At 49.0% G+C, this 25,069-nt stretch overlaps 1 protein-coding gene across 3 annotated transcripts; it reads left to right on the plus strand.

Annotated features, from left to right (window-relative positions):
• Positions 1 to 25,061, plus strand: LOC120740862 (diacylglycerol kinase delta-like). Of its 3 annotated transcripts, none has more exons than XM_040043358.1 (31): positions 1 to 161; positions 2,765 to 2,875; positions 2,958 to 3,038; positions 7,565 to 7,669; positions 7,747 to 7,879; positions 8,236 to 8,342; positions 8,422 to 8,547; positions 8,663 to 8,765; positions 9,591 to 9,753; positions 9,842 to 9,950; positions 10,025 to 10,164; positions 10,260 to 10,344; positions 10,888 to 10,982; positions 11,066 to 11,165; positions 11,243 to 11,564; positions 12,197 to 12,355; positions 12,429 to 12,557; positions 12,698 to 12,773; positions 12,878 to 12,988; positions 13,065 to 13,161; positions 13,495 to 13,602; positions 13,818 to 13,931; positions 14,009 to 14,143; positions 14,218 to 14,378; positions 14,634 to 14,745; positions 14,830 to 14,922; positions 15,114 to 15,233; positions 22,996 to 23,113; positions 23,235 to 23,365; positions 23,565 to 23,664; positions 24,437 to 25,061. In XM_040043358.1, the coding sequence occupies exons 1-30, from the start codon at positions 24 to 26 to the stop codon at positions 23,652 to 23,654; spliced, it is 3,672 nt and encodes a 1,223-aa protein (XP_039899292.1). In that variant the 5' UTR covers positions 1 to 23; the 3' UTR covers positions 23,655 to 23,664; positions 24,437 to 25,061. The 3 variants fall into 3 exon arrangements, with proteins under 3 accessions (XP_039899292.1, XP_039899293.1, XP_039899294.1); XM_040043359.1 differs by having other exon boundaries at positions 24,443 to 25,061; XM_040043360.1 differs by lacking the exons at positions 1 to 161; positions 2,765 to 2,875; positions 2,958 to 3,038 and adding an exon at positions 4,238 to 4,766.
• Positions 25,062 to 25,069: the final 8 nt, after the last annotated feature.

Consider the following 25,069-nt stretch of genomic DNA (forward strand, 5'->3'; position numbering starts at 1 on the left):
GACACCGGGGGTCTGATGGCAGGATGGCGGAGGCAGGGGGACCGGATTCCGCCGCGGCGCGGTACCCGGACGAGTCATCGGATAGTGAGCCGGAACAGGAGCCCGGAACTCCGCAGAAACTCATCCGAAAAGTGTCGACGTCCGGCCAGATCCGCAGCAAGGTACGTGTGCTAACATCCGGGGCTCCTTGCGCACAGCCGGCGGTCAGCGGCGGCGCTCATTCAGCGGCACAGGGCCACACGCAGCATGAGGGCACGGCGCTGTCCACCGGCCCGCAGAACTCCATGTAAAATACGGACTCTTTAAAAGTCGGTCCCTCTTTCTAGCGGTAAGCAGCCGGTTTATTGTTAGAGTGAGACATGTTCGGACCAGACATCGACCGTCGGATACTCCGGCGCGCAGTGAACATGATGTGTGATGTTTCAGCGCCGCTCTGACGTCTGTTTCCCGGACAGCCGTCCTCCACTGGCCGCTGCGGGCGGCGCTATCTTTGCCTTTAAAACACAAGTGTGAGATGTGGGCTGGATGCTGGTGACGCCGAACTGAAGACCGGACGCGTTTGCGCCTTAAACCGGTCTACTGTCTTTGGCCCGTGCTCCCGTAGTCCAAAGATTGGTGTCACTTTAAATCTGACCGATTTTAAACGGAGTTCTGAGCCCAGGCTTCAGCATCCCTGGAAAAACTGTGCTTTTTGGGGTAAGGGCCACAGCTCTTAGACCATTTCTAAACCACATAACGGGAAACGCCGTAGCCAGACACCGAGTTTCAGTAGATGACCGGGTGTAAACACGGAGTCTGACTGGTCCGGTTTTTTCACCATCTGTGGAGCTTCCGTTAAACCTAATTAGGGCAGAAACGGCATAAAGTCAGCGGAGACGCCGGTAAAACGCACGGAAACAACAGAGAAACGTCGCGAGTTCAAACCGGTAACACATACCGGTTACTAGCTCACGCCTGATAACGGAAAGATTTGGGCCCACTGTGAGACATCGGTGTTTCCTATCGCTGGTGGCCTAAATGGGCGTGCTGCTGCGGGGTGGGCTGAGGCGGCTGAGGCGGCGCTACGTTAGCTTTAGCACTGTGACACATAACGGTCCCATCACGGTCGACACGTAACGGCCGGTTTTCCGGTAAAAGCAGCGGGATTTTAACTGCGATAGAGAACAGCGGGAACTCAAAGTGGCACCGCTGATCAATACGTGACAGATTATACTTTTATTGATTACTGATCGTTTTTCATATTGCTGCCTTCACGGGCAGGCTAAAGACTCGGAAATGTGGACATCGTGTTGTCAGACGATGTCAAAGCAGCTCCATTAGGAAACAATTTAAAAAAACAAACAAACAAACCCGGAGTCCTGAAAGCTCACTGTGAGGCGCTTCCTTCGACCTACAGAGCTGACCAAAGACAGGCTCTGGTTTTCAGGGCGGTAGGCATCAGTGATGAGCAGGACACAGGTGAGTGAGGTGTGGTTTCTGCTGCAGGGGGCCTCCGGTGACGTAATCCCACTCACAGAGAGCGCGTTATTGGGCCCCAGATCAAAGGTGTTCCTCTGTGAACATGGCGTCATCATGGCGAAAGGGTTACCGGGTCAACGCTGTGACCTGCAGATCTTCACCGAGTCCTCACTTCATAGAGCCGCACGGCAAGAAGGTCCTGAGTTCAATTCCACCATCAGGCCGGGTCTTTCTGTGTGGAGTTTGCATGTTCTCCCCGTGTTTGCGTGGGTTCCCTCCGGGTACTCCAGCTTCCTCCCACCGTCCAAAGACATGCAGCTTGTGGGGATAGGCTAATTGATTAATCCAAAATGCCCATTGGGAGTGAATGTGAGTGCGGATGGTTGTCTGTCTCTGCATGTTAGCCCTGACTGACTGGCGACCTGTCCAGGGTGTACCCCGCCTCTCACCCTATGACAGCTGGGATAGGCTCCAGCGCCCCCCACGACCCTGGAAAGGATAAGTGGAAGCGGATGGATGGATGTTTGTCTGTAATAACAAACTCAGTGTAAACTATCTGTGTATAAACCAAAGCTGACACTGTGAGACTTCATCAGAGGTGTGAGCATCACAGCAGGTGTCTTTGGTCGTGTCCAAATTCATGGACTGCATCCTCCTGAGGTGGTCGGGTAGGCCGGAAGTAAACAGCTGTGAAATGGGACGGCCTAGCCTTCTGATTAGCGTCACCGCTGTCTCGGTGGAGTTTAATAAACTCAGCCGTCTGCTCCTTGCTATCTAAAATATAACAGGACACTGGAGTAAACTCTCGACCGTCTCATACTGTTTAATCAGTTTTCTGTTTGACGTTTAGTCAGCTGTGTGAAAACCAAGGAGGAACCCACCCGGGGGATTAATAAAGTTTAATTTTATCTAATCTAATCTAATAACTTTAATCTCAGCCAAACTGATTTACTCACGAACAAACAAAACACTGAAAAAAGCCCAACAATAACATTTTTAGGTTGTCTAAGTGACTTATATATCACGTTTAACCAGAGTAGTGAAAGTGATCTGAAAGTGATGTGCCGGGAGTTGTGCCGTTCTCGGCGGCTCCAGTGACCCTCGAGCTCTCGGCTCGCTATCGAGCTGGTGGGTAACAGACGTGTCCGAAAACGTCGAAGCACTTTTGCAAATATGCGATATCTTGATAAACCGAGCAGATATTTGATGTTTACACAGCTACTTTCTCGCCTTACACAAGATTTACACACTTTCAGCTTGAGAAGAAGAAAGAAGAAATCTGTGCTCACAGCTGTGTGTGTTTCAGACGGTGCTGAAGGAGGGGAACCTGCTGAAACAGACGAGCTCGTTCCAGCGCTGGAAGCGGCGATACTTCAAGCTGAGAGGGAGGACGCTGTACTACGCTCAGACCGCCAAGGTGAGCCCCGCCCTGCCGCTCAGTTGCTGGGCTGTGTTCTGAGGACGCACGCGTGAGCATGACCTTTTCTGTGTGTCTGCAGTCCATCATCTTTGACGAAGTCGACCTGACGGACGCCAGCGTGGCCGAGTCCAGCACCAAAAACGTCAACAACAGCTTCACCGTGAGTCTTAAACCTGCAGCAGCACGGCCAGGTTCATCCACCGCTGAAAATAGTCCCCACACAGGCCGCTGTTCCTGCTCTGTGTGGTTACATTACAGGAAGTGACCTCAGGATAGATTCCTGTTTAATTCACATTCTGTCTAATCAGCTGATCAGTGACTGGAAGCAGGCGTGGCTGAGTTACGTCTGTCACTCATTGTGTGTGTGTGTGTGTGTGTGTGTGTGTGTGTCTGTCTGTCTGTGTGTGTCTGTGTGTGTGTGTGTCTGTGTGTGTGTGTGTCTGTGTGTGTGTCTATCTGAGTCTGTGTGTGTCTGTGTGTGTGTGTGTGTCTGTGTGTGTGTGTGTCTGTGTCTGTGTGTGTGTGTGTCTGTGTGTCTATCTGAGTCTGTGTGTCTGTGTGTGTGTCTGTCTGAGTCTGTGTGTGTGTGTCTGTGTGTGTGTGTGTCTGTGTGTCTATCTGAGTCTGTGTGTCTGTGTGTGTGTGTCTGTGTGTCTATCTGAGTCTGTGTGTGTGTGTGTGTCTGTCTGAGTCTGTGTGTGTCTGTGTGTGTGTGTCTGTGGTGTGTTGTGTGGTGTGTGCTGTCTGTGCTGCTGGCCGTCCATTAAAAACCTGATTTCCCTTTAGTGGAAACATATTTAATCTAATTTTATTTATTTACATATTTATTTTTTCTATTTTTAACATTTTTCACAGATTTGTTTTTTCTTATAAATTTTGAAATGTTGTGTTGAATAATCTTCAGCTTTTCTTTTGTTTCTAACTGAATCCATTTGTGCGTTTCGTGCTGTTGTCGCTTTGATGCTCGGAGCTGTTTGTGCTCATCAGAGTTTCTGTTTTAGTCACACAACGGACTCACACAGGAAGAGAGCGTCTTATTTTGGCGAGTGAAGTCATTTCCTGTAATTGAGGCCTTTGAAGTTTGTTTAAAGAGTCTGTGTCTGTGTCTGTGTGTCTGTGTGTCTATCTGAGTCTGTGTGTGTGTGTCTGTGTGTCTATCTGAGAGTGTGTGTGTGTGTGTGTGTGTGTGTGTGTGTCTGTGTGTCTATCTGAGTCTGTGTGTGTGTGTGTGTCTGTGTGTGTGTCTGTCTGAGTCTGTGTGTGTGTGTGTGTGTGTGTGTGTGTCTGTCTGTGCTGCTGGCGTCCATTAAAAACCTGATTTTCCTTTAGTGGAAACATATTTACTCTAATTTATTTATTTACATATTTATTTTTTTCTATTTTTAACATTTTTCACAGATTTGTTTTTTCTTATAAATTTTGAAATGTTGTGTTGAATAATCTTCAGCTTTTCTTTTGTTTCTAACTGAATCCATTTGTGCGTTTCGTGCTGTTGTCGCTTTGATGCTCGGAGCTGTTTGTGCTCATCAGAGTTTCTGTTTTAGTCACACAACGGACTCACACAGGAAGAGAGCGTCTTATTTTGGCGAGTGAAGTCATTTCCTGTAATTGAGGCCTTTGAAGTTTGTTTAAAGAGTCTGTGTGTGTGTGTGTGTGTGCGTGCGTGTGTGTGTGTGTGTGTGTGGTCGGTATAATAACAGTCTGTGTGCTAAAAATACACAGTCACATGAACACAGCTGACACACACACTCCTCCTTCTTGCTGGTTGGATTGGGTAGAAAAGGAAGGGGGCGGGGCCGGTGCAGGGAGAAATAGTCAGAGCGAGGCAGAGACGACAGCAGACCAGAACCAGGATCGGGACTCTGAGCCGGACTTTCGTCAGGACGCGGTAAGTCAGCTATTGGTCAAAAGGTCATGATGTCACCGACAGCTGACCGGCTTCACGCTTCCTGACTCACCGCTGCGTCAGATCCTTCACGCTGTTATTGGTGACGTCTCTCCTCCGGGCCTTCACACGTGTTTTGCTCTGAGCCTCAGTGACACTGACCCAAGTGGGCCGGGCGGTCTCCATCAGCGCTCGCCGTTAGTCAGACGGTGGAAGCAGAGTGATGGCGATTAATCGAGCTTTCGTTTTGTCGACAGAGCTCATTAGTTCTCGTTTTAAACGCTTCCTTCGCCCATGTGTTCCGATCACACAAAGGAGGATTATTGTGAACTGTGGCTCATGCACAGCTGCTTTGGTGGCTTAAGTGAACTGTTGAGGTGTCCGCCGCGTTTTAAACTGAGCTCTGGGAAAAGACCCCGTGGGTCACATGACACGGGAATGAAGGAACATGTTTTATTCCCCTGCGTTCATGCCGCTGTGTGTGGATCTGTGGACTTCCCGAGGCTTAGCATGAGTCGGCTGCAGCAGCGAGGACAGGAGCAGGAAGCTGGAAACAGGCAGAGGAGGAGACGTCAGGTGACTGTGTACAGCTCAGTGATTGGGTGATGACGATGTGGAGAGAAAGCAGAGGTTCAGGGACGGTGGGGGAGGGGCAAGAAACACTGCTATCTCTATTTGTGCTCACAGAGGTCCATTGTGTGCGATGGCGTGATGTCACTTCCTGTCTGTGATGCCCGTTTGCCGACAGCGGCTGTGCAGACTGAGGCTGAGCAGCTCCACGCCATTGGTCGGTGAGCCGACGTGGAGCGCCCTCTGCAGGAACGACTTAGCACAAAATTAAAATAAAATACAAAATAATGCTGCTCTGCTCATCTGTAATCTGCAGGCTTCCCAACGCCAGCCAATCACAAGAAAGTTGTCTTACAGGGGGAGGAGCCCAGAATACTTGTAACAGTTCTAGATGTTCAAAGCCGCAGACCAGCTGCAGCCCAACCCGGGCTGTGTTTCTGTCTGTGTGGACTCATCCCACAGTGTCAAAGTCCAGTCGGCAGCTGGGGGTCCCGCGCTCCGTGCTCGCTCTTCCTGTTCGTCGGGTTAACGTGACCACTGACGGCTGATTCCTTCTCTCCGTAAGGCACCGCGCTGCGAGCTCTCCTGGGCAGTTTTGGTCAAGTTACTTGAAAAAAGTAATCAGTAACTAATTACTAATTACTTCCCCAAAAAGTAATCCTGTTACTTTACTGATTACCTATTTTCAAAATTAATTAATTACTTAGTTACTTAGTTACTTTTTAAAAACATGATTTACAACCTGAAGAGGTGATAAAGCGATAGATCTTTCAGCCCAATTCTACTGTTTCTGCATAATCCATCATACAGAATGTAATCAAATGGAAAAGTCTCTTTTTTAAAACTCGTTTTATTAGTTTTAATCTTTTAACTTTATGCATCAAGCAAAAATTAAATTATATGAAACATTCTCTGACTGGAAGAAATTAGTTTAACATTTAAACCTATTTTCTGCACATTCCAGCACATAAAATATTTTTTGTGTTTACACTCAGTCTTTCAAATAGATGCAAGTAAAACAAGCAGAACATAAATAAAGTCACAGACTCAGCGGTCCTGTTGCTCTATTTTCACCTGTAAAGCAGGAGTGGGGTAGGCGGAGGTTTACCCTGGTGCAGGTGTGCCGCAGCCGTCAGATGAGTTTCTCTGTGAGTTTCCCATTACTTCGTAGCTACTCGGTGCTTGCTCGGAAGTTTAGGGTTTTTTTTCGCTGTAAAAAGAAGTTTTCTTACCACGCACAGCGGACACTAATGTTTTTGTCACTTTTTATGGAATCAAACTCAAAGTAAGGTCAGTACTTCCACGCTTTAAACGCTGCACGCTCATACTCTCTCCGCACTCGATATATGATCCATTGTTGATCTGCACACAGCTGTTGTCACGAACGTCACACTCGCTTACGTCACTGTCGTGAGACACACTCGCAAAAAACTCACGGTTTTAGTAATGCGGCGTGCTCACGGGAAAGTAACGGTAATCTAATTACCGTTTTTGCAATAGTAATCCCTTACTTTACTCGTTACTTGAAAAAAGTAATCGGATTACAGTAACGCGTTACTGCCCATCTCTGCTCCTGACAGGTGTCAGCAGCCCGAGCAAGGAAGTCTGCTCCCAGATATCCCGACGTCCTGTGATGCTCTCCGTGTGACGGCCGAGCCTGTGCTGCAGGTTCTGTGGTCGCGTCCTGAAACGAGGCTTTGTTGGGACGTGACTAAGCTCTCACACGGAACCCTGATCATTCCCAGAGTGTTCGGACTGAGCCTCGTGTGCTTTTATTCCCAGACATCAGAGTAAAAGTTCAGGAAACTGCAACAGCAGGAGCAAAACTGATCCAGAACAAGTCAGAATGTAGCCACTCATCAGACCCTGCAGCAGTCTGAGCGCGTTTCCCAGCATGCACCACACCTGAGACACAACCTGAGGAGGAGCAGAGTGACAGAGGCACCAACTCTAACACACACACAGTTTGCGTGTGTGTGTGTGTGAGCACTGGATACCTGATAAGGGTTTCTTGGTTGGGTCTGTTTCTGTCATTGAGGAAACAGAAGCTTCATTGTAGAGCAGCTGATCAAGAAGTCACAGAGTTATGAGGGCAGCAGCTCTTCAAGCTTCCAGCTGTGTCCTCATGATTTGACATCTTGTTAATTAAAGTTTGAAGTGTGACATCCGAAACTCCTACATCTGGCTGTGGACTGTGAATGCACCGTGATGTATGCACCTGTGTGTTTCAGGTGATCACGCCCTGTCGGCGCCTCATCCTTTGTGCAGACAACAGGAAGGAAATGGAGGAGTGGATGACGGCGCTGCGCAGCATCCAGAACAGACAGAATTATGAGGTCAGTCTCGTCCCCGCCATCCCAGTGTACAGAGACTGGTCTCTGTACAGCCTGCTCACTGTGTGTGTGTGTCCCAGTCCACCCAGTATAGCATGGACCACTTCAGTGGGATGCACAACTGGTACGCCTGCTCCCACGCCAGACCCACGTACTGCAACGTATGCAGGGAGGCTCTGTCAGGGGTCACGTCACACGGCCTCTCCTGTGAAGGTAGACAAGTGTACACACACACACACACACACGGTGCAGAGCAAAGAGCTGTTATAGTGGCAGTGAGGAGTGCTGTTTGTGAGCAGCAGTGTGTTCCTGATCAACAAACTTGGAGCTGAGTGTGCTCCACCCACCTCCACCTGTGTACAGGTGGGTGTGAATCAGCATCCTGTGAATCAGCATGCAGGCGGACTGCATCCTTCAGATAAAAGCTTTGTTACAGGCCAATAAAGGAAAGCTGTGAGGCTGAATGCTATCAGCAGACAGCTCCAGCTCAGGGGCTGTGCTCTGCAGTTTGTAGATGAACCGCAGGATAATTTGACCTGTGTGTGTCTGTGTGTGTGTGTGTGTTTCAGTGTGTAAATTTAAGGCTCACAAACGGTGTGCAGTCAGAGCCACCAACAACTGTAAGTGGACAACACTAGCTTCTATCGGGAAGGACATCATTGAGGACGAGGATGGGGTGAGACACACAGCACAGATGTCCTGTCAATTCTGAGTCGGGGGACGGCTCACCTCTGACCTTTGACCTCTGTTCTCAGGTGTCGATGCCTCATCAGTGGTTGGAGGGAAACCTGCCGGTGTCGGCCAAGTGCACCGTGTGTGATAAAACGTGCGGCAGTGTGCTGCGGCTGCAGGACTGGAGGTGTCTGTGGTGTAAAGCAATGGTGAGACAGACACACACACACACACACACACACACACACACACACACACACACACACACACACACACACACACACACACACATCAGATGTGTGAACAGGTGAGCTGTCTCCACAGGTGCACTCCAGCTGTAAGGAGCAGCTGTCCTCCAAGTGTCCCCTTGGTCAGTGCAAAGTGTCCGTCATCCCTCCGACGGCACTCAACAGCATCGACTCAGACGGTGAGTGTGCTTCTGTCAGTCTGAGCCCCACGCTGCCCCCCGCAGGGCAAACACACTCACTGCAGATCTGCTCACACAGCCGTCATCCCCACCATCACCATTATAATCACTAACATTACCACCTCACGCTGACGGGACCCTGCAGGTTTCCTTCTTATTTCCCCTGATGTCAGTAACACACACAGTGAACCCTCTGAACATGATCGTACAGTCAGCGTTCTCCTGAATGATGGGTACGGCCGCTCGGACGGTACCGCCACATCTCCGTCTCTGTACCTGCACGTCTGTGCTGGAGCTTCATTAAAATGGCGGTAAAAACGGACATGTCAGATAACTAAACACAGCTGTCTTCATCCCACAAGAAAGAACATCTCCAGACTGCAATTAAAGATAATAAACAATAAAGATGAGAGTGTGCTCAGTAAACAGGCAGGTTCATCCACACCATCAACATGTCTCCTCACAGAGAAACGTTGAGCTCTGTGCCATAAACTTTGAAGACGTCAGAATGCCGACACTTCCCCCACAAAGATGACCTTTGACACCAATACAAACCAATAAAGTTGTGGTCTGACGACCGTTGAAAAAGCTCACCACCCTCACCGGTCACTACAGCAGACCCACTCACTCTGTGCAGGCTGAAATATGACAGCAAAGGGCCTCAGGGTGGGCTCTCGGGTTAAAGCGGCTGTTACAGAGGTTTTAATGTGTGCAGCATTAGAGCCAGCACCGCCCACGTCGGTCTGCAGGAGGTCGACACAAACCAGTGCCCCACTAACCCACGGCAGACCAACAGCTGGTGTGTGTGTGTGTGTGTGTGCGCAGGTTTCTGGAAGGCGTCGTGTCCTCCGTCCTGCACCAGTCCTCTGTTGGTCTTTGTTAACTCTAAAAGTGGAGACAATCAGGGCGTGAAGTTCCTGCGGCGCTTCAAGCAGCTGCTGAACCCGGCGCAGGTGTTTGACCTGATGAATGGAGGGCCTCACCTGGGGTGACACGCACACAGACGCACACAGACAAAAACACAGTAACACACAGTATGTTTGACATGCAAGTTCACACCTCTGTGTGTGTGGCAGTCTGCGGCTGTTCCAGAAGTTCGATACCTTCAGGATCCTGGTGTGTGGAGGAGATGGCAGCGTTGGCTGGGTGCTGTCTGAGATCGATATGCTCACGCTGCACAAGCAGGTACGAGCTTGCGGGTTAACTCGTGCTCTGCCTCCCGCCGTGCTCGCCGCTGACTGTGTGTATCTGTGTTTCAGTGTCAGCTCGGCGTTCTTCCTCTGGGGACCGGGAATGACCTTGCCCGGGTTCTGGGCTGGGGTTCGGCCTGCGACGATGACACCCAGCTCCCTCAAATTCTGGAGAAACTGGAGAGAGCCAGCACCAAGATGCTTGACAGGTGACCAGTTATCTGATGTCACACGAGGATGGGGACGACCTTCGGGTCCGGGCTGTAGCTCAGGTAAACCACGCCTTTCTCTCTTCCTGTTGCAGGTGGAGCATCATGGTCTATGAGACTAAGTTTCCACGGCAACACTCTGCATCCACTGTCACCGAGGACTGCAGCGATGACTCTGAGGTGAGACCTCAGCACTGCTCTGATGAAGAATGGGTGTGGCCAATCTCATTGTCCTCTGCATTGGTCGTGTGTGGGTTTCTGTGATTCTTTCCTCTGGTGGAACAAACCAAAGCCACTCATTTACAAAGAGTATAACAGTATTCAGAGGCTTAGCATGCTTGGATGAGGCTTTATGAGCAAACTGGCTTTTTCTGGTTTGTGCAGGACCAGCTTTGGCAGGTTTTAATGTTAGTTAATCAGATCATCGTCAATAAGACAATAGTCAATAACCAGGGCAGCAGTGATGCCAGTGCTGATCCCTGACTTTAATACTGATCAGTATTAAAGTCAGGGATCAATGTTACCTAGCAACCTAACGATGAGTAAGTGGATATGTTTCCGTGAATGTGGCTGAGCTTGTGCTGAATGTGAGCAAACAGAGGGGCCGATCTGACACTGACAGACGTCACCATGATTTTATTTTGAAAGTGTCGTGCTTGCTGAATCAGATTGGGAACAACGAACAGACTCCTCTGACTCGAGTGTTTCCATCCTCTAATCCAGGTCCAGCACATTCTCACGTATGAGGACTCAGTGGCTGCTCACCTGTCCAAGATCCTGACCTCTGACCAGCACTCGGTGGTTATCTCCTCGGCCAAGTACGCCCACCCACCTGCGCAGCCATCTGTGTCGTGTCTTGGGTGTAATTGAGTAATGGTGGTGTTTGTGTGGTTCATTGCAGAGTTCTCTGTGAGACTGTGAAGGACTTTGTGGCCCGGGTTGGTAAAGCTTACGAGAAGAACACGGAGAGTTCGGAGGAGTCAGAGGCCATGGCCAAGAAGGTACCACAACTGAAAAGGCACCAGTCTGTGTTTGATGACTCGCGTCTGTGTTTGATGACTCGCGTTTTCTGTCTCAGTGCGGTGTGCTGAAGGAGAAGTTGGACTCGTTGCTGAAGACTCTAAATGAAGAGTCTCAGGCGTCCTCCGTGCTCCCTCCAGCTCCTCCCCCAACCATCGCTGAGGAGCAGGAGGAGGTGGAGGGACTTGTGCTGCCTCCTCTTCATCTTCCTCCTCCTCCTCACTTTCTGCCCATTTCCACCTGCTCTTCACGCCCCACCCCTTCCACCTCCTCCTCCTCTGTGGTAGCAGCTGCCATTTTTAAACCTCGAGAGCAGCTGATGCTGAGAGCCAACAGTCTGAAGAAGGCCATCCGGCAGATCATCGAGCACACTGAGAAAGGTGAGCCCGTCATGGTCAGGACTCACCTGAACAGGTGTGGTGGTTTCACAGAGGAGCTGTTCAGATACAGCTCAGTAAAGTCAAATCTCCATGAGGCTGTGGATACTCAGCTACAGTCAGTACAGCTGCCCCTTAGCAGGCTGCCACAGGCTGGCCTATCAGAGGAAAGCAGGTGTTTGGGGAGGAGGGCTTTAAAGAGACGAGTGACAACAGGTTTATTTTCGACGATGGATCGGGGGGCTGTATGAGATGCAGTTAAAGGGAAAAATTTGATTTTCTGTCCTTCTGAAAAATTTGGGTAAATGCTCATCAGTTCCTCCCACAGATTGAAGCTGGGCTGAGTTACAGAAATGACAAACACACTGATCCAGGATCAGATCTCAATGTCTGCTGCTGCAGAACAGCTTGGCCTCAGGTTTGTTGTTAGACTCTGTCCACAGACAGACCCCAGCTGCGGGACTCACTGTCTGTGATGGTTAACCATGCTGGTTCAGATTCAGGAAACCAGGGCAGGAAGCTTGATGAGTTCGGTCACTTTAGAAATCAGTAAATGACCAGCTCTGATATTTTTATCAGTGTAATGTGAGGAGAACGTGGTGCGAGCGAGCTGAGCTGCTTCTGTGTGTTTGCAGCGGTGGACGAGCAGAACGCTCAGACTCAGCAGCAGGTCTTCTCTCTGAGCCGGGCCGAGGAGGAGGGTCTGGTGGAGGAGGACGAAGAGGAGGACACCGAGGAGGACAAGACGTCCCTGCACTCGTCCTACAGCTCCAAGCATCGTGGCGCTCGCAGAGGTCAGAAACATCCAAAGCGTGCTTTCCCCACGGGACGGCCGCCGCACGCTCATGCTTTGTTTTCTGTCTTCAGTCAGTAAGACGCCCTGTGAGAAGCTCATCAGCAAAGGCGGCCTACCACTGGGCAGCTCCGCATCACTTCCTGTCCAGACAGGAAGCCGGGACAACATGCCTATGCTCAACACAAAGATCCTGTATCCAGGTAACAAGCCGGCAGGTCTGACTCCTTAAAGTGTGTATTTATGATGCCAGTAGTGATGCCTGTGTGTGTGTGTGTGTGTGTGTGTGTGTGTGTGTGTGTGTGTGTGTGTGTGTGTGTGTGTGTGTGTGTGTGTGTTGCAGGCTCGCTGTCCAGCAGCTCCGTCATCAGCCGATTGTTGGTCAACGCCGACCCGTTCAGCTGCGACCCCGACAACATGTGAGGCTCCGTGACTGCGTCGTAAGGTCCTCGCTGCGTCCACACGTGCTCTCATTAACCCTGTTGTGTGTGTGTGTGTGTGTGTGTGTGTGTGTGTGTGTCAGGGACTGCTACACTGAGAAGTGTGTCATGAACAACTACTTTGGCATCGGACTAGACGCCAAAATCTCTCTGGACTTCAACAACAAGCGAGACGAACATCCAGAGAAGTGCAGGTAGGAGTGGGCACGATGACGGCGGCGTGGCGAGCTCCGAGAGCGCTAACTGACTCAGATGTGTCCTGATCTGCAGGAGTCGCACCAAGAACATGATGTGGTATGGAGTCCTAGGAACCAAGGAGCTGCTGCACAGAACCTACAAGAACCTCGAGCAGAGAGTCCTTCTGGAGGTGAGAGCAGAACCAGGAAACCCCTCACGCTCTGCTGCCTCCTCAGTAAACTCACTCTGACCTTCATGACGTCATGAATGTCTTCAGGGTCTTTGAGGCCGAGTTCAGTTTTCTTCACAGTATTTTTTATAAATGGACGTAGTCCAAACAACCTGCAGCCGACGGGGAGGGGCACGACCAGGAAAATGACAACTTCCTGCTTCCTCTTAGGTCCTGAGAGCAGAGACACACCTGCTCTGTAAACCACCTGACCTGTCACTCCACTTCTTACCGTGTTCCTGCAGTGATTAAAGAGATTAGCTGGTAACACGCGTGACACTGTGTGTGTTTCAGTGTGATGGTCGGCCAATCCCTCTGCCCAGTCTGCAGGGAATCGCTGTCCTGAACATCCCGAGCTACGCAGGTGGGACCAACTTCTGGGGAGGAACCAAAGAGGACGATGTAAGACCTCCACCTCCTCCACCTGTCTGTACTCGTGTGAACATGTTGATGCTGAAATGAAGTAATACATTACTGTAGTACTGAACGTCTCATGTGAAGGTTGGCGTTTGCGTAGCTGCAGTCATTGTGAGCGCCCCCTGTGGAACAGGAAGTTCTCTGGTGGTTACTAGTAGTTGAGCGGTGCTGTCATGACTCGGCCTATGTGTTTCTGTCAGACCTTCACAGCTCCGTCCTTCGATGATAAGATCCTGGAGGTGGTGGCCGTTTTTGGCAGCATGCAGATGGCCGTGTCCCGAGTCATCAACTTGCAGCACCACCGCATCGCTCAGGTACCCCACCCACCCACCCACCTATCTGTCCAATCCACCCGCCTATCTGTCTGTAACTGTCACCCCCTCCCTCTCAGTGTCGGACTGTGAAGATCACAATCCTGGGCGACGAGGGTGTCCCGGTTCAGGTGGACGGGGAAGCGTGGATCCAGCCTCCGGGGTACATAAAGATCATCCATAAGAACCGGACCCAGACCCTGACCCGAGACCGAGTAAGTGAAGCAGCTCTGGGCTGTTCTGGGAGTCTCGATCCGGCGGAGGTTTTCAGCTCGTGTCTGTGTTTCAGGCATTTGAGAGCACCCTGAAGTCCTGGGAGGACAAACAGAAGTGCGAGTTTCCCCGGGCGCCGCCTCAGCCACCACTGTCCTCCCAGCCTGAGATCGTCTCCGAGGAAGAGGCGACACTCATAAGCGAGTTCGGTCAGGCAGCTGGAGTGCTCATCCACAGGTGAGACCCACCCAGTGTTCCCACCTGCTCCCTGAACAAATGTTTTTACTTTTGATATCATGGCATGGCGGTGTCACAGTGGTTAGAACCGTCGCCTCACAGCAGGAAGTGGTTTGAATCCTTTGGTAGGACCTGTCGTCCTACCGCAGCTCAATAAACAGATGGATTTGGTCTGATTCTGTGGAAGAACAAAGACCTTAGGGTCGACCTCTGTGTTCTTGTTGTGAGTACCTGAATGTGTTTGTGGCGTTTCAGCATCCGTGAGGTCGCTCAGTCTCACCAGAGCATGGAACAGGAACTGGCTCACGCTGTCAACGCCAGTTCAAAGGCCATGGACGTAGTCTACGCCGACTCCAAGAGCTCCAGGGTACGACAGCTGCTCTTACCTTTTCTATAGTTCACGTAAGTCCTTGAGCCTTCAGCTGTGTAAAGTATCACTGTTTGTCTACAGGCTCTGAGCTGCAGCGTGGTCATTCAGATGGTCAGCAACATCAAAGCTTTGGTCAGTGAGACTGAACTTCTCCTGTCTGGAAAGATGTCCATGGTAACTGCTTTGGTCCTTTACTTTATCCCAGAATGTTAGAAACCTTAGGCTCTATCTTTATCTGTTACACAATGCAGGTTGACAGGTTCCTGCCATGTTTTACTCTGATTGTTCATGGGTAACCACACCAAAAAACAAAAAAAGCCTGTACCTCGTGGTTCAGTCCTAACATTGTGTGTCTGTCTGTGCAGCAGCTGGATCCTCCTCAGCAGGAACAACTGAATGCAGCTCTGAGTTCTGTGGCTCAGCAGCTCCCCCGCCTGGCTGATGTTCTCTGGTTGTGTCCAGTCATCGACCCATCAGACCATGAGGTAATTACTGTACTTTACTTTATTGATTTATACAGCACTCTTCACAGGATAAAAACCACAAAGTGCTTCACAATAATATAAAACAGTACAATCAACCATACAGCACAAATCTAATTAAAAGCCAGTCTAAATAAATGAGTCTTAGGATGATGTTTAAAAAAAATAAATACAATCCAGGCAACATAGAGATGGAGGGAGAGCAACCTGGGGGCCACCGCTCTAAAACCTCTGGTTTTAAAACGTGTTCAGGGAACTACCAGCAGCCTTTGATTAGATGATCTCAGACTGCGAGAGGGAGCGTGAGCTTCTAAGAGATTAGAAATAAAGAGAGGAGTGTCATGATTCAAAGCTTTAAAAGTCAGTACTAAGATTTTAAAATGAATTCTAAAATTTACTGGAAGCCAGTGTAATGAGCGTAAAACTGGTGTAATGTGCTCTCTTTTTCATGTCTTTGTTAAAAGCTTTGCCGCAGCATTCTGGACTGACTGGAGACGGTCATGGTTCTTTTTGCTCAAACAAAGAAAAAGACTGTTACAATAATCTAAGCAAGAAGAAATAAAATCATTTCTAACTCAGATTTAAACAAAAGTTTGGAGATATTTCTCAGCTGAAAAAGGCAGTTCCTAATTAACTGTCGAGAGTGTTGCTCTAGAGACATGGCAGAATCAAAAACAACACCGAGATACCTGAGGCTCGGGTGAGCCTCGGGTATCTCTGAGCCAAGAGAACTAAGATGCTGTTTGATTATAGATATCTGGCTGTCAGGTAGAGCTGCCACAAACGATTATAGTCGACTAGTCACCGATTATTTTTGCGATTAGTCGACTAATCAGATCATCATCCATTGGACGTAAAACGTACAACTTATTGCACCAGCAGCATCTGCTCTTATATAACTATCATTAGCTTACAGCTTTAAGTGTTTAAGGTATGTGCTAACTAACAATAAAGACAACATGATAGTTTATTAAATTTTAATGAAATTTTCAGATTATTTCAGTGGAGATTAATAAACTCAGCTGTCTGCTCCTTGCTATCTAAAATATAACGGGACACCGGAGTAAATTATCGAGCAGCTCACACAAATCAGCTGTCTGCTTGACGTTTATTCATCTGTGTAAAAACTATAATTTAATCTCAGCCAAACCGATTTACTCAGGAACAAATAAAATACTAAAAAAGCCCAACAATAACATTTTTAAGTTATCTAAGTGACTTGTATATCATGTTTAACCTGAGTAGTGAAAGACAGCGGTGGGTTTGAAAACGATTTGCCGGGAGTCCGGTGTTCTCACCGGATCTAGTGAGCCTTGCCCCCGGCTAGCTATCGAGCTGGTGGGTAACAGACGTCTCCAAAAACGTCAGAGCACTTTTGCAAACATGTGATGTCTTGATAAACCGAGCAGGTATTTGAAGAGATCTGAAAATATCTTAAAAGTTTATGACCCAGAAAGAACAGGACAGGGCACAGGAGAGGAGCAGCTACGCCAAATCACAACAACAGTCGCCTCGAGGTGCTTTATATTGCAAGGTCGACCCTACAATAATACATATAGAGAAAACCCAACAATCATATGACCCCCTATGAGCAAGCACTTTGGCGACAGTGGGAAGGAAAAACTCCCTTTCAACAAGAAGAAACCTCCGGCAGAACCAGGCTCAGGGAGGGGTGGGGCCATCTGCTGCGACCAATTGGGGAGAAAGAAGGAAGACAGGATAAAGACATGCTGTGGAAGAGAGACAGAGATTAATACAAAGTACGATTCAGGGGGCACTAGTGAGCCAACAATGGAGTAAGACGTGTTGGACTGGACTCCCGTCTAGCTAGCTTATATTTTAACAATTGCTTTTAAAGGCTTATTTAAACGAACCACCACTCCCCGTAACACCTGTGACCGACGAGAAAAAACGGGCCAAGGTTACAACCGGAATGGCATCTAAACTCTGGAAATATAGGTATACTGGCCCCTCGGGCCAGCGGCCAGACGCATCCTCGGCACACGCTGATAAAGCAGGCAGGAGCTCGTCGCCTAGCTCGCAGTCAGGCACCGCGATGGAGTATGAAGGCCTGAAATCGGACATCCTCTCCTCTCTGAAAGCCGATATCTCCATGATTATCAGGTCAGAACTTAAAAGTGCGCTTGCAGAGGATTTCGACTGCCTCAAGAACGAACTAAGAGAAGTTAAGATGGAGATTACTAACAACACAGCAGCAGTCCGCTCAGAAATTAACAACATCAAGTCCGCTATTAGCGACCTGGAAGAGGGTTTATCATCATGGTCGTACAAGGTTGTCAGCCTCCAAGAGATGGTTGCAGGATTACAGACTGAGCTGGCTAGCTTAAAAGAAAAGAACAAAGATATGGAGGCAAGAATGTGGAGGTGCAATATTTGTATTGTGGGTGTTGCGGAGGACGCCGGTTCCAGCTCGACCAGCTCAGTTTCTACTCTATTGAAAGAAGTTCTGATACTGGATAAAGAAATCCCAGTGGACTGCTCACATAGAGGCCTTGCTCCCAGAAGATCTAACGGGAAACCTTCAGTTATCATCGCCAAACTCCATTACTACCAAGACTGCGTCAATGTGCTACGGCAGGCCCAGGAGTGGGGTCTGTTGCAATATAAGGGGAACCCTCTGGCCATCTTCCCTGACTACACCGCGAGCATTGCCAAAGCTCGCAGTGCCAAAGCTCGCAGTGCCAAAGCTCGCAGTGCCAAAGCTCGCGGTGCAATCGCTTTTAACGACGTGAGGAACCTGCTTCGAGGGCGTCAAGATGTCAGCTACGGAATAATGTTTCCAGGGAGACTGCGTATATCTTTCAGGGGCAAGAGTAAGGAGTTTTTGGATCAACAGAAGGCAATGATATATGTGAAAAACGTTGTCTTTCACAGAAGTCCAATAACAAAACACCGCTCAGGTTCAGATCAGGGAGGCCGTTCCTCCCAGTCACGCCCCTCCGGGTCTCGCTGTCGTTACCCACGTGAGCATTGAAGTCTCCCAGTAGGACAACAGAGTCTCCAGGTGGAGCAGCTTCCAGCACCCCACCCAGGGACTCTAAGAAGGCTGGGTACTCTGAACTGCCACTCGGCGCATAAGTGCAACCCATTACCTGACCCTAAGGCGCAGGGAACAAACCCTCTCATCCACCGGGAAGAACGCCAACGTACCGGCAGCAAGCCGAGGGGATATTAGAATACCCACCCCAGCCCGCCGCCACTCACCAGGGGCAACTCCAGACTGAGACAGAGTCCAGCCCCTCTCTAGGAGACTGTTTCCAGAGCCCAAGCCATGCGTAGAGGCGAGCCCGACTATATCTAGCCGGTACCTCTCAACCTCACGCACTAACTCAGGCTCCTTCCTCACCAGAGGTGACATTCCATGTCCCAATTGCCAGTCTTGGTAGCCGGGGATCAGTTCGCCAGGGCCTCCACTCCTGGCTGCCGCCCGGCACACAATGCACCCGACCCCCCGATCCTCCTGCGGGTGGTGGGCCTGTGGGAGGATGGGACCATGTCCCCTTTTCGGGCTGTGCCCCACGGACTAAGGCCCGGCCACCAGACGCTTGGCCTCGGCACCCTCCCCGGGCCTGGCTCCAGGGCGGGGCCCCAGTAACCCTATCCCGGGCAGGGTAAACTGTTCCCTCTATGTTTTTCTCATAAGGGTCTTCTGAATCGCTCTTTGTCTGGTCCCTCACCCAGGACCAATTTGCCATGGGAGACCCTACCAGGGGGCAAAAGCCCCCAGACAACATAGCCCCTGGGATCCCTGGGACACACAAACCCCTCCACCACGATAGGGTAGCGATCCTACTACTCTCCTGTCCACAAAACATTCTCTCAGATAGATTACTTTTTTTATTGATAAACGTGCTCTTCCACTGGTTGAAACTTGAGATTATCAATCTATTGTTATTTCAGACCATGCTCCCCTAGTGATGAGAATGCACATCCCTGGTGCCAATCGTATATACCCCCCCTGGAGGTTTAATGCTCTTTTACTCTCTAACAAAGCATTCGTGAATTTTACAAAATCTGAGATTAGAGACTTTATTGAACGAAACCAGACCCCTGGGATGTCTTTTTCAGTTATATGGGAGTCACTGAAAGCCTATCTTCGGGGCCAAATTATCTCATTTTCCGTTTCAAGAAAAAAAGCTGACACTGAGCACTTGAAACAGCTATTGGATGATATTTTGCAGCTAGATATAAACTACAGTCACTCACCATCGGAAAGCATCCTTAAAGAACGTCAAGCCCTCAAAATGAAATTTGATCTTTTTTCAACACAGCAAGCGGAGCGACTTATCCTAAAGTCTAGATGTACTTTCTATGAGGAGGGAGAGAAAATTGGCAGGGTCTTAGCACATCAAATACATCCTTTTGGCTCTCGGAGGAGGCGGACACACTTTTTCTCCTCTCCTCTCCCTTATCTTCCCTGCTTAGCTCTTATGTCCTTGTCTAGTCTCGTGTTTTTTGCATTACTTTCCCTGGAACATTCTCTCACAGTCTGTTCTCTAAAACCTAAAGAGAATTATGGATTTGATCAACCGGTCTCTGAATGCTATTGACACCCTTTTCTCAACGAGAAGTCTGAGCTTGGGAGAACCCGAGTGCCCTGGAGGGACTTTCCCTGCCGGATACACAATGGACGGGTGGCAGAGGATCGTGTGCCTGGTGGGACTGTCGATCGAGGACGCTGAAGATATCTACCTATTCGGAACCATGATAACAGGGTTCTGGCTGATCGGAGCTGGCTTGGCCCTGGCTTATCGGAGAATTAAGAGAGCAGAACCGGCTGTTCAAACCCCCACAAGGCTGCCCGCTGGGATTGAAACGATGGGACGAGGCGCAACTTCTCAGAACGGGCTCATTGAGAGCAGCATGGTTAAGACCTTGGAGACGCTTACAGCTGCCGTGAATACTCAGAATAACACCTCTGAGCGTATATTGGGTTACATCAAGGAGAGGCCTGCTCAGAATAACACCTTTGAGCGAAAGTTGGATTACATCGTGGAACAGCTGACTGCAGTCGTGAGTTCTCAGAATCAGCTCTCTGAGCAAAAGAATGACAAGACCACGGAGCGCAAGTTTGATACCATCATGGGGAAGCTCGCGGTTCTCCAATGGGAGATTGAGAGACCAATGTCGGAGTGTTAAAGAACAGCTTGAAATTCTCATGAGTTGTCGCAAAAGAAAAATGACCATCATAATGCGGCTACACCTTCGGCGCCAGCTGTGGGCTCAAGGCTGGAGCCGAACAAAAACTCCCTGATAACGACTGTGTTGAGTCTGTTCCTTCCCATTCCCTACAAGGCCACCTGGGTTGGCTGGAAGACTGTTTACTTAGCCTGGCAGGGTGAAGGACACTGTCTCAGCTGAACTATGGACACGCACACACATACATATACTGATACTGATAAGCACTCACCGACGGATCACCCTCCCTACCCCAGATCCAACGCCACCTCCAACGCTTACCTCCCCTCTGATGTGGACATCGGGTCAGCTGGAGGCGCAGTCGAAGATTGCAGCGGTCCCAAATCAGATGTACACACTGGAACTCTTTCCCATGTTGCTGTCTGTGTTTATTGTGCTATGGTGTGTTGATATCTGTGCATTCCTGTATTATTCTTCTGTGTTACACATTTCGATGTTTTTTTCCTCGCTACCTAGCCTGACCTGTCTCTCCAATGTGATGTTTCAATCAATCAATCTTTATTTATAAAGCACTTTTCATACAGCAATGTAGCACAAAGTGCTTTACATGGTTAAAAGCAGCCCCCCCCCCCCCCCCCCCCCCACACACACACACACACACACACACACACACACACACACACACTTAAAAAGTAAAATTGGGCTGGACAGACATGAGCCAGGTGAGGAAACACTATCACAGGGAGCCGTCTGCACCGGGAGCCGCAGCCTCCAGGCTGGGCACACAGCAGGAGGGAGGCAAAGATGTATGTGTATTGTATGTACGGGTCGGCAAGGTCTGTCATCTCGGTTGTGGGCAAAAGACCTGCAACTGACAAATAACGGCTATCTCATCTCATCAAAAGTCATCCAAACAGTTCATCTCTGAAATAGCTGATGAACAGGACCTAAAACATACCGACCACACAGAAATCAGCTCCTGTTTCCAGGAATTTTACTCTGATTTATATACCGCAGAATCACGCCAAGATGAGTGTGCTATGAACAACTTCTTTAGTCACCTCAGTATAACCACAGTTGACCCTGAACTGGTTACCGAACTCGAAAGGGACCTCTCTATCCAGGAGGTCATGATGGTGATTGGTGGAATGCAAAGTCCCCTGGACCAGATGGTTTCCCATCTGAATTTTTTAAAACGTTTTCTAACGAACTTTCACCACTTCTGCTGTCAGTCTTTTCAGAGTCCTATTCATCTGGCACTCTCCCTCCAACTATGCAAGAAGTGGTTATTTCACTCATTCTGAAAAAAACAAAGACCCTCTCCAATGTAGCTCATACCGGCCGATTTCACTACTAAACACCGATGCAAAGATTCTCGCAAAAATGTTATCACAGCGCTTAGAGGTCGTGTTACCAACAATCATCTCCACAGACCAAACCGGCTTTATCAAGGGCAGACACTCTTTCTTCAACATTAGACACGTCTTAAGTATAATTCATGACCCTCCCTCAACCAATACACCTGAAGCCCTACTGTCACTTGATGCTGAGAAGGCCTTCGACCGGGTGGAGTGGGACTACCTTTTCTATAGTTTGAGCAAATTTGGTTTTGGCCCCAGATTCATATTGTTGGTGAAAACTCTCTACAATTCACCAATGGCAGCTGTGCGTACTAATAATACGATCTCTTCTTATTTTAAACTCCATAGGGCCACTAGTAGGGATGCCCTCTAGCTCTACTTTTGTTTGTCTTTGCTATAGAGCCCTTAGCATCAGCCATACGACAGGATATCAGTATCACAGGAGTCATCAGAAGAGGCCAAGAATACAAAGTTTCACTTTATGCAGACGATCCATTGCTTTTTTATAACTGACCCCACCCTCGCCTCGAAACTACTAAGCACTTTGCAAAGATTTAGTTCAATGTCTGGCTACATAATAAATCCTCAGAAAAGTGAATTCATCCCAATCAATGCGGCTGCAAAAAATATCCCATCTAATCTAATACCATTCAAAGTAAATAATAAAACGTTTAAATTCCTCGGAATCTGGATCTCCAGCTGTTACAAAGATCTTTATAAAACAAACTACCTGCCAATGTTGGAGAGTGTCTGTGAAGGTTCTCAGTCACCCAGGTCATCATAGTCAAAGGAGCTTAGAAAGAAAAGCGTCTGGACTTCTTTAAGTTGCTTGAAGACGTTTCACCTCTCATCTGAAATCTGGGACTCTCCACCATTTGACCTTAGAACTGAAGAAGCTTCTCGGATGAGAGGTGAAACGTCTTCAAGCAACTTAAAGAAGACGCTGTTTTTGGGGTTGAGTTTTGTTTTTGTTTTTTTAGCAGTATGCTGTACTGCTTGTATGTTTAATTTGTTGTTTGTGATTGTACAAAACCTCTTTCAATAAAAAGACTTTGGTACTTTTTAAAAAAAAAATCATTCAGTGCAGAGAGGTCTATTAACACATAGTGAGTGATGAAGAAACACCCAGTGCATCACCTAAGCAAACCGCCTCGAGGTGTTTAGCGGGTGGTAATATGGAAAACATCAACTCAGGAAGCGTGAAAACATTTAATGGCAAACATTTCTGCCCATCTGTCTCTCAGGGTCCACTGACAGATTTTTCAAAGCGCAGTCGGGGCGCCAAGTTCCGCCTCGTCCCAAAGTTCAAGAAGGAGAAGAACAACAAGAACAAAGAAACATGCGCCACGTTCTCTCTGCCAGGTAACATCTGTCTCTCTCTGTGGGATTAAATTCACAGAGGATAATATAGTCATGGCATTTTATGAAATCACTGTTTGCGGTGTTTTCTGTCTGTCTGAACCACTTCCTGTTGATGTCTCAGTTCACCAGTGGGGGACAGAAGAGGTGGGGGCATGGCTGGACTTTCTGTGTCTCACTGAGTATAAAGACATCTTTATTGGTCACGACGTCCGTGGAGCTGAGCTCATCCACCTGGAGAGGAGGGACCTAAAGGTACGCCGCTGGGTCACCGCTAACTGCTGATAGGTATAGGTTGATGTAGCATGGATGGATGGATGGATGGTGAAGATGTGGTGGATGGTGGTGGATGGATGGTGGTGATGTAATGGATGGTGCTGGTGATGGGATGGATGGGTGGATGGTGGAGTGGAAGTGCCTGCCCAGCCTCACTGACCTCCTCTGGTGTGTGCAGGACCTCGGCGTGACGAAGGTGGGCCACATGAAGAGGATCCTGCAGGGCATCAGAGAGCTGAACAGGAACAGCAGTGCCAGCGAGGCCTAGCTGCTGCCAGGTGACTGCTGCTTTATGTGGACAACCTGACGTTCTCGCTCATGTTAGCTTGGCGCTAACAGACTCAGTGTTGTCTTTGTCACATGGTAAAATCGTCTGATTCGTCCCAAGTCTGCGGACTGACTGATCTAACTTTATCAGTTAATGTTAGGAACCAAACCAGACAGCAGCGTCTATCATTGATGTCGCCATTACAGAAAACGTAGTCAGTAAATCACGTGCGTTGTGGAGGTGGTGCTAGCTCTAATGTAGGGTAGGTGTGTGTCTTTGTCATAGGGAAGAGGTCGTTTCTCCGTCGTAGTGCTGCTCTGCCTACATTCCACCTCTCTGTGCATGACCCTCACAGTGGACAGTTAAGTAGTGCCAATGTGGCTTTCCGCCGGGTGGGTGTAGCTTACCTGCTTGGAGCTCATGAGTGGTGTAGCTGGAACCCGTCATACATGGAACTGTGAATGCAGGGATCATTTTTTTAACACTGAACACATGTTTGTAGCAGCCTACACGCTGAATTTTATTATGTAACTGTAGGTATAGGTGTAGATGGGCCACCACCCACAGGGCGAATGTTTGAGGTCAACACGTCGCTGTGCCGTCTGGGAAACATCAGCACATTTCTGCAGCTAACTCACAGCTACGTGCTAATGCTATCTCAGGAACATTAGCACAAGCTGCAAAGCTAACATTAGCTTGATGAACACTGTGGTCTTCACTGACTCTGAGCTCTGTTTGCAGGTTTCACTGACTGTTTTTTTTTTTCCCTTTTTGTTGCCCAGCAACAGCTGCCTGCTCTCCTGTGTTGCTATTCACCACTTCACCTACCTGACCTCTGACCCTGGACCAGCGCCTCAGCCTACAGACGCAGGTCCAGGACTCGCTGTGATCGGACTTGGATCGGTCTGTGCTGGTTCTCAGTAACCTGACTGAACCCAGACACCCAGGATTTCAGGAGAAACAACCAATTACATGACCCCACAGTGCCTTGTCACCCCACCCACCAACCAATCAGCAGGAGGTCAAGGAGGGCAGGGTTTATCATTCAGGACGTTTGTGTTCCTGCAGGCTGTTGAAATGTTCAGGAAACACAGAGCTCTCTCTGTGCATCTCGTGACCGTCTGCGTCATGTTTCAGGAAGTCAGAGAAGCTCCCAACCTGATTTCACTGCTGGAGGAGGAGCCAGAACATCGCTGTTGGTTTGAGTGTCTGAGCATCAGAACGAGAAGACTCTCACCTGACCAATCATAAGCCGTGTCAGTCGCTGCCCGAGGTGTATCCCCACTTTGAAACTCGTCAGACCCAGATCCAGTCTGCAGGACTGAGGTGCCCACCTGTAAGTCAGCAGCAGACCAATCACAGCGTCCTCTGGTCTCTGACACGTTTAACCCTTTAATGACTTTACTGACTCAGCT

Source organism: Simochromis diagramma, unplaced genomic scaffold, assembly GCF_900408965.1.
Source record: "Simochromis diagramma unplaced genomic scaffold, fSimDia1.1 OVJJ01000377.1, whole genome shotgun sequence".
In the NCBI taxonomy this organism is placed as follows: Eukaryota; Metazoa; Chordata; class Actinopteri; order Cichliformes; family Cichlidae; genus Simochromis; species Simochromis diagramma.